General features: G+C 40.8%; 1 protein-coding gene across 6 annotated transcripts in view; it reads left to right on the forward strand.

The window, feature by feature from the left end:
* The window catches only part of WDR59 (WD repeat domain 59), a 69,164-nt gene that overhangs the window by 27,690 nt on the left and 24,674 nt on the right, over positions 1-16,800 (forward strand). For 5 of the 6 annotated variants that reach the window (XM_070397800.1, XM_070397801.1, XM_070397799.1 and 2 more), the window contains exons 10-17: positions 2,650-2,806; positions 6,273-6,352; positions 7,856-7,988; positions 8,108-8,232; positions 10,227-10,391; positions 12,922-13,017; positions 13,164-13,320; positions 13,781-13,850. In XM_070397800.1, coding sequence (XP_070253901.1) covers positions 2,650-2,806; positions 6,273-6,352; positions 7,856-7,988; positions 8,108-8,232; positions 10,227-10,391; positions 12,922-13,017; positions 13,164-13,320; positions 13,781-13,850 — 983 coding nt within the window. Of the gene's footprint in view, positions 1-2,649; positions 2,807-6,272; positions 6,353-7,855; positions 7,989-8,107; positions 8,233-10,226; positions 10,392-12,921; positions 13,018-13,163; positions 13,321-13,780; positions 13,851-15,813; positions 15,984-16,800 lie in introns of those variants that run through there. The other variant, XM_070397803.1, reaches the window with a different exon arrangement.

The following is a 16,800-nucleotide window of genomic DNA, read 5'->3' on the forward strand; positions in this document are numbered from 1 at the left end:
ATTGAGCTATAATTGATATATAACATTGTGCAAGTTCAAGTTGCACAGCGTGTTAATTTGATACACTTATATGTTGCAAAAACGATTACCACCATAGCATTAGCTAACACCTCCATCACATAATAACCATTTCTTTTTTGTAATGAGAACATGCAAGATTTACTCTCTTAGCAACTTTCAAGTATGTAATACGGTGTTACTAACTTTAATCACTCTGTTGTACATTAGATCCCCAGAACGTAATCATTTTATAACCGGAAGTTTGTACCCTCTGACCAACTTTCCTCTTCTTCCCCTCTCCTCAGCCCTGTAATTGATATTTTACTTGGTGTTTCTATGAGTTCAGTCTTTTTAGATTCTACATATAAGTGATATACAGTATTTGTCTTTCTTGGACTTATTTTACTTAGCATAATGCCCTCAAGGTTCATCCACATAGTGGTAAATGGCAGCATTTCCTTCTTTCTCATGGCTGAGTAATATTCCATTGTGTGTGTGTGTGTGTGTGTGTGTGCGCACGTCTCACATTTTTATCATTCATCATTGATGGACAATTAGGTTGTTTCCATATTTTGGCTTGTGAATAATGCCGCAATGAGACATTTAATATTTGTGTGGCCTTTGTCAAGCCATTTGGTATTTTTGAGCAATAGTTATCTCCTTTGTAAAATACGAATAATAATTTTTACAATGCCTTCCTTTTTTATTGTGATAAAATTCACCATTTTAAAATGTGCAATTCAGTGGCATTTAGTATATGCACAATATGCCTTCCTTTTGAAAAATCACATATGAAAATGCTTTATAAATCATAAAGTACCATGAATATAGGGGGTAGGCTATTATCAACATTCCAACAATTTTTTCATTGCCACATTGATAGTTGCTGATCAGAGGTAATGTATTTCTCTTAGTGTCAATTTGAAAAGGGAGGTTAGGGATGGATAAAGGTACTTTTATACATTAGGCTGTCACCCTGGGGCATTGTGGAGCATAGAGGATAATTGGGTATTAAGTGGCTTTTGCATTTGGGAACACTTGTCAGCAGCAGATGTTGACAACAACAGATGTTGTTCTTTTTTTCCCAATAGCTTATTGATTTTTTTAGAGAGAGAGGAAGGGAGAGGGAGAGAGGGATTGCCCTTGGCCAGGAATCGACTCGGCAACCTCCTCCTGGTGTGCAGGATGACAACCCAACTAACTAGGCCACACCAGTCAAGGCAGATGTTGTTCTTTTTTCTTTTCTTTCTTTTTTTTTTTTTAATATATCTTTATTGATTTCAGAGACGAAGGGAGAGGAAGAGATAGATAGAAACATCAATGATGAGAGAGAATCATTGATTGGCTGCCTCCTGCACGCCCCCTACTGGGGATCAAGCCTGCAACCCGGGCATGTGCCCTTGACCGGAATCGAACCTGGGACCCTTCAGTCCGCAGGCCGACGCTCTATCCACTGAGCCAAACCAGCTAGGGCAGATGTTGTTCTTATGAATAGAAATACTTCTCTGGATTAATATGTTTGTTTTAAAAAACAAACAAACAGAGAAGTCTAGAAGTGCTGCCAGGAGGGGAGGTAGAGATAAATATGCTCTAGGTCAGTGGTTGACAAACTGCGGCTCGCGAGCCACATGCGGCTCTTTGGCCCCTTGACTGTGGCTCTTCCACAAAATACCGACTTCTGTGCATGGGCCACGAAGTTTCAATTGCACTGTACATGCGCGCCCGCACGTGGTATTTTGTGGAAGAGCCACACTCAGGGGGCCAAAGAGCCACATGTGGCTCATGAGCCGCAGTTTGCCGACCACTGCTCTAGGTGATGATGGTTTATTCCCTAAAGACCAGTGTCTAATCATCAAACAAATGGGCCCCTTAGCTGCCTAGCAGATTGGGTGTTGATAAGTAAAATCTGTCAGACCTCAAACTAACTGGGAGGTTTTTTTTGTATTTGGGGCAGTGGGAAGGTTGTGGTTCACGTGGATGGCATGCGCCTGGTGCATTTCCTCGAGACAGGAATTGTGCTTGCTGCTCTGGCCTTTTGCCCAGCGTGCCTTGCATGCTCACTCTGGGAAAGCGCTCAGTAACTCGTGAGGGAGCTCAGGGAGAGTAGCTAGGATACGAAACAGTGTGTTCCTGTGTGCAACAGTCAGGGCCATATTTTAGAATATTTTCAAACTTCTTCAAGTATTTGGCTTAGCTTTATTTTATTTTATTAAATATATTTTTATTGATTTCAGAGAGGAAAGGAGAGGGAGAGAGAGAAAGAAACATCAATGACGAGAAAGAATCATTGATCGGCTGCCTCTTGCATGCCCCCTACTGGGGGTTGAGCCCGAAACCTGGGTACGTGCCCTTGACCAGAATCGAACCTGGGACTCTTCAGTCCATAGGCCGATGCTCTATCCACTGAGCCAAACCAGCTAGGGCGAGGCTTAGCTTTATTTATTTATTTTTTTCACTTGCTCTGGTTCCTTCCAGAAGCAAAGAAAAGTAGATGTGATGGTCAACTTATGATATTTGGAAAAATTTTCCCCAGATGGGTTGGGACCTTCCATCATCCAATTTATTTTAGGAAAGAATTGCTACTTTGTTACTGAAGACTCAGCTGATTCTCCCTGGAATCATCACCTGCTTTTCCCTTTCTTGCCCTAGCCGTTCAGCAATGGATTAGTGACTGTGATGGTCCCCCAGCTGCGGAGGGAGAATAGTCTCCTCTTGTGGAATGTCTTTGACTTGAACACCCCTGTCCATACCTTTGTGGGGCACGATGACGTGGTGCTGGAGTTCCAGTGGAGGAAGCAGAAGGAAGGTGAGTGGGAGAGAAGACGGCCGCCTGATTTCCTTCTGGGCCCTGTTCCACAGCAGCTCAGTCAGGGTTGGCTGTGTGATCCAACGAGGAGGATGCAGAAACAGGGCTGGCCTTAGGAATCGGTCAGGGTCCACCACCTTTAAGGGGTGTGCGGGCTGTGATTCTTCTCCTAAGTTTCCTCCTCTTCTCTTCTGTTGCGTGGAGTCTCTCTCCTGTGTGGGAAAGATCTATAAGAAATGGATAGACTTGCTGTGGGATCATTTCTAGGGCTGAAAACTCTGGGGTCACTACCTTCAGAAGCCTCTGGCAGTTGCCCCTTGCTACTCTGCCGACGAGGGAGACCCGAGGTCATCACTGCCCCTCACATATTCCCAGTCTCGTCACAAACTCATAGTGGTATTTTACCGCTAGTCCCCTTGAGGATAAGTTTGGTCAAATGACACGCTTTGAACATGTAACATGAAACATGAAACATGAAACATGGTGTGGTCTCTTTTGGGTTGAAGTATTAACAGCCAGTGTGCAATTACACACTCTCATTGCCTCTGCCACACAGCTGGCAAGACTCCTGATGGAGCCGCTCCCGTCAGAAATGAGGAGCAGGTAGAGATAGAGAGTAAGCATAAAATCCTTCCTTTAAGCTACTGAGATTTGGGGTTGTTTGTGATTGCACCTTAATTAGTCAGCCCTCACTAATGCCTGGTCAGAATTACAGTGGGAGTCAGGCAGCCCTTGGCCTCAGTTCCTCCATCAACTCACCATGCAAATTTAGTTGCAGCCTCTCTTTCTCTCTCTCTTTTTTAAATATATATTTTTATTAATTTAGAGAGGAAGGGAGAGGGAGAGAGAGATAGAAACATCAGTGATAAGAGAAAATCACTGTCAGCTGCCTCCTGTACACCCCCCACGGGATTGAGCCCGCAACCCTGGCATGTGCCCTTGACTGGAATAGAACCTGGGACCCTTCAGTTCGCAGGCTGACACTCTCTCCACTGAGCCAAACTGGCCAGGGCACAGCCTCTTTTCTTGAGATCTTCCTGCCATGCTCTCTAAATATTGTACAGAGCAGAAGTATATTTCTTGGTTTTTCCGTATCACAGAAGGAAAGCCAGGTAGTGCAGTGGTGTGACTTGTCCAGAGCCCAGAAAAGGGCTCTGGTAGACCTGGGGTTAGAGCAGGCAACTTCTTACCCCAGCTTATTTGTGACTCTTCCAGGGTTGTTTTTGAAAGGATTCTCTTAATCATCCTCTTAATTTTCCCGTCTTCATTTCTGTAATCTCTCTTGCTTCTAGAAACATGAGGCTGCATGACCTTGGCTTTCAACGTATTCTCTTGCATTTTGCCATAGTGAACGGATAATGTGGTTTCCCCACTGTCTGGCCGAGAGAGATTGGGCCTGTAATTTTGGATTGAAATAAAGTTATCTATGTCTATATGCCAGTAGGGTGAATTGTATACATTGGGACTGTCTAGCCAGTAGTGAAGAAGTTTTTTAAACATTTATTTTTATTTTATTATTTTTGTTAATCCTCACTGGAGGTTATTTTTCCATTGATTTTTAAGGAGATTGGAAGAGAGAGGGAAAGACAGAGATAAATATCGATGTGAGAGAAACACATCAATTGGTTGCCTCCTGCATGAGCTCTGACCAGGGCCTGGGCCAGGGAGAAGCCTACAACCAAGGTACGTGCCCTTGACCGTAATTGAACCTGGGACCCTTTGGTCCACAGGCCAACGCTCTATGCACTGAGCCAAACCAGCGAGGGCCAGTAGTGAAATTTTGAATGTAAGTTATAGGGTGTTTTTTTTTTTTTATTATTCATTTTTATTGTGAAATATATCACCCATCCATAAAATTGCATAAAACACATACAGTTTAAAAAAATAAAGTGAAAATCTATGTAACTACAACCAAGGTCAAGAAAAGAACATTGTTAGAACCCCAAAAGCTTTCTGATCACAATACTCTCTCTTCTCCCAGAGGTAAATACTATCCTAATGCTTATGATAGTGATTTCTGGTTTTATCTTTTTAGTTTACCACCCATTTTTTTCATTTCTCAAAATAGTTTAGGTTTGCTTGTTGTTGAAACTTTTGTGAATATAATCATCCTTTATGTATTCTTGTATTTTACTTTTTATTTTTATGGCCATGTTTTAGTTTTTGTTGTTGTTTTTAAGAATGGTATATTGATTTCTAGAGAGAGGAAGGGAGAGAGAGAGAAACATCAATTTGAGCCCTGACCGGTTTGGCTCAGTGGATAGAGCGTCGGCCTGCGGACTCAAGGGTCCCAGGTTCGATTCCGGTCAACGGCATGTACCTTGGTTGCGGGCACATCCCCGGTGGGGAGTGTGCAGGAGGCAGCTGATCGATGTTTCTCTCTCATTGATGTTTCTAACTCTCTGTCCCTCTCCCTTCCTCTCTGTAAAAAAATCAATAAAATATATTAAAAAAAAAAATTTGAGAGCATAACATCTATCGGCTGCCCTAACTGGGGAATTGAACCGGCAGCCTTTCAGTGCAATGGATGACACCCAACCTACTGAATCACACTGGCCAGGGCTGTCTTGTTAGATTTAAACAGGGATATATAGAAACGTTGTTTGAAGGCAGTGACAGAGAAGGAACTTTTGTCCCTCACTCACCCGATTAACTTGGATAGCTTGTGTTCTTTGTTTCCTCTGTTTCCCCATCTGTAAAATGAGGGAATTGGTGAAATTACTTCTAAGTTCTTTGCTCTCTGAAGATACCATGAAGCAGATTCTAGATACTACATAATTTCCCTGAAATGTCCTGACCTTTCATAAAGCTCTTTCATAAAGCACCCTGAGCCTTTCAGAATAATTTTCCCTTGACCTGACCTAACGTGAAAATATAATTCATTCAACTCAAAACATTAAAGATTTATTATTCATTTAATAAAGAGATGCATGCAGCACTTTTCCAAAAAATTATTTTAAATAGTAAGATGCCATGATGCATTTAAATCAATTCATTTTACAAAAATTGTATTCATCCCCGGCTCCTCTGGAGCATATAAAAGAAGAACATTTGTGGAGGTGAAAGTTTAATGTGGCATTAAACCCCAGTATCACTCTTCACATGCTAATTTGCTAGTTATTATTTCACCTCATTTAAGTTTCTGCTCAAATGTGACTTCCTCAGGGAGTCCTGTCTAAAAATAGCTTCCCTATCAGTCTCTCTCCTCTATTTTTTTTTTAATAACACTGTCACTACTGACATTTTATTACATATTTATTAGTTTGTTTATTTCCACTACTGGGACGTAAGATCTATAATGTCAGAGGTTATTGTATTCATGCTGTAGTGGCTATAACAGTTCATAAATATTTATTGAATGGATGGATGGATGAATGAATGAATGAATCTCACTCCATTGCAACCTGTAGCAAAATTGATGTTTAATTCAGAAAATTTTCCAGGACTTTTATTTGGTGATTTCTAGGGTCCAAGGACTACCAACTGGTTACGTGGTCACGGGACCAGACCTTGAGAATGTGGCGGGTGGATTCCCAGATGCAGAGGGTATGTATTCGTTGCTGTGATGGAGGAATGTAACCGGATACACTAGAACAGTGATGGCGAACTTTTTGAGCTCGGCGTGTCAGCATTTTGAAAAACCCTAACTTAACTCTGGTGCCGTGTCACATATAGACATTTTTTGATATTTGCAACCATAGTAAAACAAAGACTTATATTTTTGATATTTATTTTATATATTTAAATGCCATTTAACAAAGAAAAATCAACCAAAAAAATGAGTTCGAGTGTCACCTCTGACACACGTGTCATAGGTTCGCCATCACTGCACTAGAAACTTAAAAAAAAAAAATACAAAATTTGGTATTTGTGGAAATTAGAGGATACATGATAGATATTTGATACGTGCTTGCTGGTAGGCCAAGTGGCTGTGTATGCCACAGTGAGCTCTGAGGTCTTCAAGAGCCAACTTCAGTATTCAGCACTTAAAGGCTGAAGAACCTCTGCATGTCTTTTCTTCTCCTGTCCTGGTGTAAGAGGGTGTGGGCAGCATACTGAGCAAATGGCCCATGGGCTTCATTTCTTTTTCTTCTTAATGGGCTAGGAAATTTACCCTTGCACTCTGAAGTGTTCAGAGCCCTCTACGTCCATCAATGATACCTGTTCTATGAAGCCTTTTCCAATTTTTGCCCCATGAACGATATCTGTTTCTTATATGAACCACATTGGAAGCGGGTATGAACTGCTTTGCTCTGCCTCATCTCAGTGTTCTGTCTTCTCATTCAGTGGCTACATTTCTTGAAGTCAGGAACCATGTCTCACTTGTATTCCTCCCCCCCAGCGCTCTGTACAGAGTGGATAGAAAATGGTGGGTAAAATTTGCTTAGTACGAAGTCATTCTTGAGCATTTTCGTCAATTATCATCACCTTATTGTCTTTCAAATCTATTTTTTTCCAAAAAGTATCATTTGCTCTAATGCTCTGAAGGTTATTATATTTTGGGGGTTAGCTGAATAACTCCATCAAGGCTTAGAATTAAAAATAATGTTTTCTGAGGCTTGCATAAACTACGAACAAGATGAAAAATTCCATGGTAGAATAATAGAGTCTATTCTCCTGTGTATTTAACCAGGGAGAGTTGGTGATGGATAAAACCTGTTTTGATTTTATCAGTTTTTGTCTGACATCTCTATCCTTTGTGATTCCCATTTTTTTTAAAAATTGATTTTTAGAGAGAGAGGATGGGAGGGGGGAGAGAGAAAGAGAGAAAAAGAGAGAGAAACATCAATGTGAGAATGAAACATCGATCAAATGCCTCCTGCAGGCCCCATATGGCTGGGAGGGGGACAGTGGAGGTGGACTGAAACTCAGGCATATGCCCTGACCAGGAATCAAATTGGCAACCTTTTGGTGCACAGGACGGCACCCAACTGACTGAGCCACACCAGCCAGGGCTGTGATTCCCATTTTTAGCTGAGAACTCTAACCCAACACGCTGACCATTTCCACTGACTTCTCTGGACCCGGATCTTCTACCCTTTGTTGCAGCTTTGTGCAAATGAGATATTAGATGGTGTTGATGAGTTCATCGAGAGCATTTCTCTTCTGCCGGAACCAGAGAAGACCCTTCACACGCAGGACACAGATCACCAGCACAGCTTAAGCCACGGAGAGGAAGAAGGTAATTGGTCAAACTGATGTTTTATGTGAGGTGCCCTTTGCGCATTTCAGAGTTGTAGAACTGCTCTCTGACTCAGTGCCAGAGATGTTTGCCCACGATTGAACCTCTCTCCCTTATAGTCTTAAAGGAAGATCCCCCGAGCAGTCTCCTGGAAGAGAAGAAATCAGATCAACCGGGACTGCCTCAGACTCTGCAGCAGGAGTTCTCGCTGATCAATGTGCAGATCCGGAATGTCAACGTGGAGGTGCTCCAAGTCTAATGAATTGTCTCATGCTCGCGATGGCAGTTGGTGGGAGAGGGGTCTATTTCAGCTAAGCTTTCAGCTAGCAAATAGCTTTGCTGCTCTAACAGATCAGTCTCTCTGCTTACTTTTATTATTTCCTGGGTTTTCTAAAGAAATTGATATTTTGCAAATGCAGATTATTTTTCTAACCATATTATTTTTCTAACTGTCTCATAAGATGACCTAAGGGATAAACTGATGCTCCTGTGTCTTTAAATCTTAGATGCTCCAACACCTCCTTTACTGTATGTGAAGATACTTAGATCTGGGAAGGCTTAGTGACTTGACTCAAGTTACTGGTGAAGTTAATGACAGAACTGAGTTTGGAAGCCAAGCCTCTGACTCTCCAGGGCTTTTTGTGCTTTGCTGTCCAATCTTCCCTTAAAGCCGGCCATGTCCTTGGTGATTCAGAGTCATAGTGAGAAGGTGACCAAACCTCTTTGTTCACTTCACACATGGAGAGGTTTACTCTTTTTTTTTTTTTTTTTTTGGCAGCTGTTCTCTGCTTCAGGGAATTGAGTCTCTCTCTATAAAGGAGTTTCAAAACTTGATTAGTTTTTCTTTTGCCCAGATTCAGTTAATAGTAGTCATGGATATGTACACTTACATAATTATCCCATTCGGTGTTTAAAACAACTCTGCAGCAAGTGCTTTTATCCCCACTTTTCTGATGAGGAAAGGGAGACACTAAGAGATGACTTGTCCAAGGTCAGCTGCTGTTTGGTGGAAGAGATTTAATATCTGTCTCCAGCCGTAGCTGGTTTGGCTCAGTGGATAGAACGTCGGCCTGTGGACTGAAGGGTCCTGGGTTCGATTCCGGTCAAGGGCGCATGCCCGGGTTGCAGGCTCGGTCCCCAGTAGGGGGTGTGCAGGAAGCAGCCCATCAATGATTCTCTCTCATCATTGATGTTTCTATCTCTCTCTCCCTCTCCCTTCCTCTCTGAAATCAATAAAAATATATAAAAAATATTTTAAAAAATATATGTCTCCAGATTTCCCACGTGTGTGGCTCTCTTCACTGTGCTCCACGTGTCTCTCTAGTTGGCAGCACAGGCAAACGGAAGAGAGAGAGGGTTCTGAGGTTAACTGGCTGTCAGCTTATATGCCTCTGTCCCAGCTGGAAACTGTGTGAATATCTGGTGATCGAGATTAAGAAGGAAATCTTAATTCTTTTCCCAGGAGTGCTTTTTAAAAATTATTGGGATATAATTCACATACCATATTTACCCTTTTAAAGTGTATAATTTAGTGCTTCTTAATACAGTCACAAAGTTGGGCAATTATAACCACTGTCTAATTGTGAGAGCATTTTCATCATCCCCAAAGAAGTCCTATATCCCCAGTAACTCTCCATATTCCTCTCTCCCTAGCCCACAGCAACTACTAATCAGTCCATTTTTATGGATTTTCCAAGGAGTACTTTTTAAGTTGAGTCAAGTATTTAACTTTTTCCTGCTTTATTTTCCTTTCTCAAAATAAATATGTTTCAGCCTACCTACAACTTTTAGGATGAAGCTTTTTAAAATCAGAATACTTTGTACTTATTAAAGTGGTGCTAAAATTAATGAGTTGTCCAAATCTCCCAAATTAATTTGTTTTTGGAATTCTACCTTTATCTTTGGAGATTTCAGGAACTAGGAGAATTCAGTTAGCTGGTTTAAAATATATTTTTATTGATTTCAGAGAGGAAGGGAGAGGGAAAGAGGGATAAAAACATCAATGATGAGGGAGAATCATTGATGGGCTGCCTCCTGCACACCCCCTACTGGGGATCGAGCCTGCAACCTGGGCATGTGCCCTTGACAGGAATCGAACCCGGAACCCTTTAGTCCATAGGCCAACACTCTATCCACTGAGCCAAACCAGCTATGGCCAGTTAGCTGATTTAAATCCATTTGCATCTAAAGACCCTTTCTGGTTAGTCTCCAAAGCAGTTGTTGATTTGTCTCTTGCAGATGGACGCAGCGGATAGGAGCTGCACAGTGTCTGTGCACTGTAGCAACCATCGTGTCAAGATGCTGGTGAAGTTCCCGGCACAGTATCCAAACAATGCCGCCCCCTCCTTCCAGTTTATCAACCCCACAACCATCACGTCCACGATGAAAGCGAAGCTGCTAAAGGTTGGGATCTGTGTTCACATATTCTCCTTGATGTTTGTATGAGAGCTCTGCTCCTGAGCATGAGTAGTGAAGTTGAATGAAAATACCAACAGATAAAGTTTGGAAGTCATCTGTCCTGACACCCTGCAATGTTAACACTTGCTATTCATTTTGTGTAGAAAACATTAGAGCAGTGGTTCTTGACCTTTTTGGGTCATGGACATCCTTTGAAAGTCTAATGAAAACTATGGACCCTTTCCAGAAAAATCTGCACAAATATTGCATATAATTTCAGAGAGATTGTCTATGAAATAATATGCAGCTCTATGATTGCCTTTAATCTGCTCAGAGATCTCATTAAAACTATGTATTACTCCCAGGTTAAAAACCTTGCAATACAGTTTCATTTATCTGGAAACAATAGGCAAGGTGTATTCTGAAGATAAAATATATTTTGTAATCAGAAAAAAAATGTGTAAGGTCATTTAAAAAATCCATTCCAAGTGATAACTATTGTAAATTGTGCTGTTATGAACATAGGGGTGCATATATCCTTTCTGATTGGTGTTTCTGTTTTCTTGGGCTATATACCTAGAAGTGGTATTACTGATGGCAGTCACATTTTTAGTTTAGTAAAAAAGAAGGCATTCTTAACGTTTGCAACAGCATGGATGGAACTGGAGAGCATTATGCTAAGCGAAATAAGCCAGTCAGAGAAAGATAAATATCACATGATCTCACTCATGTATGGAATATAATGAACATCATAAACTGATGAACAGAAATAGATACAGAGACAAAGAAGCATCGAACAGACTGTCAAACTACAGTGGGAAGGCAGGGGAGGGTTGGGGGGGGGGGGGGAGAGATCAACCAAAGGACTTATATGCATGCATATAAGGATAGCCAATGGACACAGACACTGGGGGTAGGAGGGGTTGGGGGTAGGGAGTGAGGGCATGTGCTGGGGGATAGAGGAGGCCGGGGGGAGGTCAATGGGGGAAAAAGGAGACTCATGTACTACTATTTGTAATATTTTAAACAATAAAAAAATTTTAAAAATCCATTCCATAAAAAGAGATAGTGCCATCCTCAAATGAGGCAGCTGGCTGCACAGGTGAGTGTGTGAAGGATGGCAGTGCCTGAGTGGAGGAGGGACAGCCTGGCGGCTGGTCTTCACCCTGCATGTGCAGAAACTCGGTTTGTTAGTTCACACAGAGCAAATCAGGCAGAATTCCCATGAGGAAGCCCCACGAGCTGGGGATGATAGACCTTTTGCAGTTTGAGCAGCATCACATAATGAAGTAACTGAGATGTCCTACAAAACCAAGTTGACCTGAATGCTGATCACCTTTTGCCTAGTTTATTTCATATGCAGTTAATCTGTCTTCTTGGAGTATGATCTAGAGTAAAACATTTTTATTTTATTTTATTTTGCAATTAGAGTTTATATTCAATATTATTTTTAATCTTAGATATACAGCATAGTGGTTATACAATCATGCATTTGCAAAGTTATTCTCCCCTATATTTCTAGTACCCACCTGGCATCAGACCTAGTTATGTAATTAAGAAAATTTTCAAGTGTCATAAGGACCTTTGAAAATGCTAATTACTCAGACTTTGTGGTATTTGACATTTTGTACTTAGAATTTGAATATTTCATTCTCTCATTTGGACATGTAAAAAAGACTTTCTTCTGGTATAAAAATGCTAGAATTAGGAAATGTTCTTAAAGGTTGAATTCAGTGCTGTCCAATAGAAATATAATGCATGCCAAGTGTAATTTTAAACTAAAATTAAAAGGTTAATTAATTCAGTAATATTTTTATTTAATCCAGTATATTTAAAGAATTATCAGAGCAACATGTAGTCAGTATGAAAATGAAAATTATTGAGGTAGTTTACTTTTTTTTTTTGGTATTAAGTCTTCAACATTCGGTATGAATTGTATACTTATGGCACATCTCCGTTCAGACAGCCACATTCCACCTGCTCGTACCCCCATGTGGGTAGCGACTTCCGTATTGGACAGCGCTAGTCCAGTTTACATGCCTGTCTTCAGTATGTGTATGTCAGCTTACATGCACAGCATGTGCCTTAAAATGGTGGGATTTATATTTTTAAAGAACCAAAAAAAAGATACATTATAACTTTCCCTAAAGTGAAATCTGTTCCCCTGGCTTATTATATGTATCACTCAGAGCCATTTTCAGTTAAGCCAGCGGGTGTTCCTTGTAAGGTACTGAGGTTTCTCATGGAGGGGGGTAAGGCAGGGGATGAGGAAAGGAGTCGAATGTTCACTGAAGAACATTCATTCCATTACTAGAAACGTGTCCTCTAAAACCAGCGTGTGTGCCTGCCTCAGGAAAGGGCTTCTGAGAGCGGGTTCAGAAATGAGTCTTCTCTCCGAGCCTCTAGAGAAGGTGGAAAGTCGTAATTTGTGTGGGAAGCCTCAGGCACAGCCGTGCTCCGGTCTCCCTGCTCTTCACTGCCTCCAACTGCTTTGAAGAATGTTGCTATTATTGACTGTGTTTTGTGCCTTTTCCAGATCCTGAAAGACACTTCCCTGCAAAAAGTGAAACGCAACCAGAGTTGTTTGGAGCCCTGCCTGCGCCAGCTCGTCTCCTGTCTGGAGTCTTTCGTGGTGAGATTCTTGTACCAACCTGTGCTTTGGTGTTTTGTATAATTTCTTCCTCCCTGGGCACCTGATTTTGTAATAATGTATCTATATTTTGTAATTCATCTTTGAGAAAGGTTGTGGTGTTTAGTCTGTTGACTTTTAAATTTCAGAATCAAGAAGACAGTGCCTCCAGCAACCCCTTTGCGCTCCCAAACTCCGTCACCCCACCCTTGCCCACGTTTGCCCGGGTGACCACCGCCTATGGGTCGTACCAGGACGCCAATATTCCCTTTCCTAGGACCTCAGGGGCCAGGTTCTGTGGAGCAGGTTGGTCTTTTTTTGGTTCTCTGATTCTAGATTTTGGGAGAGCAATTTTTCTTTGTTTTTATTTTCTGAGAACTCAAAAAAACTTCTATCATGGTATAATATGGTCTGATGCCATATTGGTCTGTAGACAAATCCTACGAATGTTCACCAGAATTTCAGTCTTGAGAGTGTGAATTTGGGTCTCACTCAGAGTCCTGATTCTTAACAGGGGACAGGTCCCCTGACCAGCAATATAAAATACCTGGGATGACTTTTTCCAAACTACACACATCCCATCTCCTGGATCCTGACCTTTGTCCTTGTTAAGTATGGCTGCAGTCATGAGCCTTTGCACCTCATGGAAATGTGTCCTGACCTTCAGGTATATTGAAATAGACAAAAGATTGACCAATGCAGCCTTAGGATTTCCCATGTCCGGCTCATTGACCTTGATGTGCACATGTGATGTTTCCTTTGTCAGGCTATCTTGTGTATTTCACAAGGCCCATGACGATGCATCGAGCAGTGTCCCCGACAGAACCTACTCCGAGGTGAGTCTGGGAGATGCAGCTGTAAGCTACATTCATGAAGTGGGCAGACATCTGGGAATGACCTTTGAGTTTGTCTTTAGACAATTTATTTTATCTTCAGTAAATATCTATTATAAGTTTATTTGAGAAAGATCAGATTCATTAAATTGCAACTAAGCTGAGATTTCTACTATGAAGTTAAAACCAAACCACTACAAGGAGTAGTTTAATGAAAGCTGTTGTCTAAACAAGGCAAGTTTCTTTTATTATTATTATTTTTTTTAATCCTCACCGGAGGATATTTTTTCCATTGATTTCTAGACAGAGTAGAAAGGAGGGAGGAGGAGGGGAGAGAGAGAGAGAGAGAGAAACATTGATGTGAGAGAGACACTTCAATTGGTTGCCCCCATATGCGCCCCTACTAGGGCCATGGAACCTGCAAACGAGGTACGTGCCCTTGACTGGGAATCGAACCCAAGATCTCTCGGTCCCAGGGCAGACACTCTCACCATGGAGCCACACTGACCAGGGCAATAAGGAAGTTTTAAATTAAAATATGAAAGCTCTTCTTTTTTTCCCATGTCCTGGGGAAAGCCACTGTTAACAATTTAATGTGTTTAATGTGGTTTCTTCATTATTTTTCTTCCTTTTTTGTTCTTGAGAGGCAGTCTAGTGTAGCAAGTGGGAACATGGACTTCAGAGCCAAACTGCTGGATCCAAATCTTGGCCCTGTAGTCATATGACCTTGGACTGTGCTTGATTTTCCTCAACAATAACTTGGGGGTGATAATGGCACCTACCTCCTTTACTTACTGTGGAGGTTAAAGGAGTTAGTCCCTATAAAGCATTTAGAACACTGCCTGGCACATAGGGAGTGCTCTAACTGCGTTTCTTATTATTACTGCTTTAAAAGGAAAAGTTTCATTTAACAGTTTTATTGAGATATAATTCACATAGTATGCAGTTGACCCATTTAAAGTGTATAATTGAGTGGTTTTTAGTTTATTCACAGATATGTGCAGTCATCACTACAGTCACATTCTAGACCATTTTCATTATCTCAGAAAGAAACTTCATATCCCCTTAGCTATCACCTCTCCTCCTCTATTCTTCCAGCCCTGGGCAAACTCTAATCTACTTTCTGTCTATCAATGTACCTATTCTGGACATTTCATATAAATGAAATCATGTAGTATGTGGTCCTTTGTGACTGGCTTCTTTCATTTGGTGTAATGTTTTATGAATATATATATATATATATATATATATATATATGTATGTATATATCCACATTTTACTTATTCATTCAGTCAATGGGCATTTGGGTTATCTACTTTTTGGCTAGTATGAATAATGCTGCTGTGAACATTGGTATACAAGCTTTTTTATGGACATATGTTTTCATTTTTCTTGGGTATTACCTAGGAATGGAATTGCTGGATCATATTGTAAAGTTTTTTTCTTAATTAATAAACTTTATCATTTAGAGAAATTTTAGATTCATACCAAAATTGAATGGAAGGTATCGAGTTTCGGTATACTCCCCCCTGCCCACTCACACAACATCTCCCATACTACTGGTTTTTAAAACTTAAATATGTTATATACTGTAGACTTTTGTGGTGACCATAACTTCTAAATCCTGCTACAAACACCTGGATACATTGGTGTAACATATTAGCATACTTATGAATGAATAGCTGAGCTAACAAGAAAGGAAGGAGATTGAACCAGGTCCGTGGGCAGGTGCTGCTGCTGTCCAGGGAGTTTGCCAGTCTCCTCAGTAACCCAGGCAGATGAGACATTGGTCCCACAAAAACTAGGAGTTAAGAGCTAGAGACCCTTATATTATACTGGGTTCCTTATTTGAAAGGTTCGACTAGAAAACAATCATCTCCTCTCTAAGAAAAGCAAGAATATCTGGACCTGAACTTTGGATCAGAGGGGAAAATGTTCCTAATTAGAATGTTTTTCATACTAACAGTATTTTATTGACCAGCACCCAAATCAAGAACCAGCGCATTGCCCTCGCCCGAAAAGTTCCCTGGCCCCTGTGCCCAGCGGAAACCACTCCTCTGACTGCCATCGTTGTAGTTGAGTTTTGCCTGTGCTTGAATTTCACCTAAATGGACTCATGCAGCATGTACTATTTTATGTCTGGCTTATTTCGCTGAACTTAATGCTTTTGAAATTGATCCTCATTGTTGCATGTATCCATAGGTTCATTGTATGAAAATAAAAGTTTGTTTATTCCTACTCCTGTTGATGAACATTTGGATTATTTCCAGTTTGGGGCTATTTTGTGTAGACCTACAAATACAAGTCTTTTTATGGATGTGCGTATTAATTTCTCTACCCAAGGAGTCAAATCCCTGGATCATAGGATAGGTGTATGTTTAATTTTATTAAAATTGCCAAAAAGTCTGTTCCCAGGGGTTGTACTGTTTTATACTCTTTGCCAGCAATGTTTCAGAGTTCTGGTTGCTCCACATCTTCTCCAAAACTTGGTCTTTTCAGTTGTTTTTACTTCAGCCGTTGTGGTAGGTGTGTAGTATAGTGGTTTTAATTTGCACAACTCTGGCGATGACTGATGATGTTGAGCCACTTTTGTGTGCTAATTGACCATTTGGGTATCTTTTATGATGTGCTTTTATTTTGCCCAGTTTTTGGACTGTTTCTATTATTTATCTGTGGTAGTTTTCATTTTGGTTGCAAATCCTTTGCTAGATATATTGATTTTCTTCTAATCTGTGGCTTGTTTTCTTCCTCCTTAGTGATTATTGATAAACAGCATTTTTTAATTTTGATGAAGTCTGCACCATCACTTTTAAATTTTTATAGTTAGTTCTTTTGTGTCCTGCCTGAAAAAAATCTATGCCTATCCCAAGGTCATGAAACTATTCTTTTTTTTTCTCAAAAGTTTAAAATTCCTTATTAAAAGTCTGTAATCGATTTCAAATTAATTTTGTGT

This window comes from Myotis yumanensis, unplaced genomic scaffold (assembly GCF_028538775.1).
Source record: "Myotis yumanensis isolate MYYU_CA2020_CCGP unplaced genomic scaffold, mMyoYum1.0.hap1 SCAF_18, whole genome shotgun sequence".
Taxonomy (NCBI): domain Eukaryota; kingdom Metazoa; phylum Chordata; class Mammalia; order Chiroptera; family Vespertilionidae; genus Myotis; species Myotis yumanensis.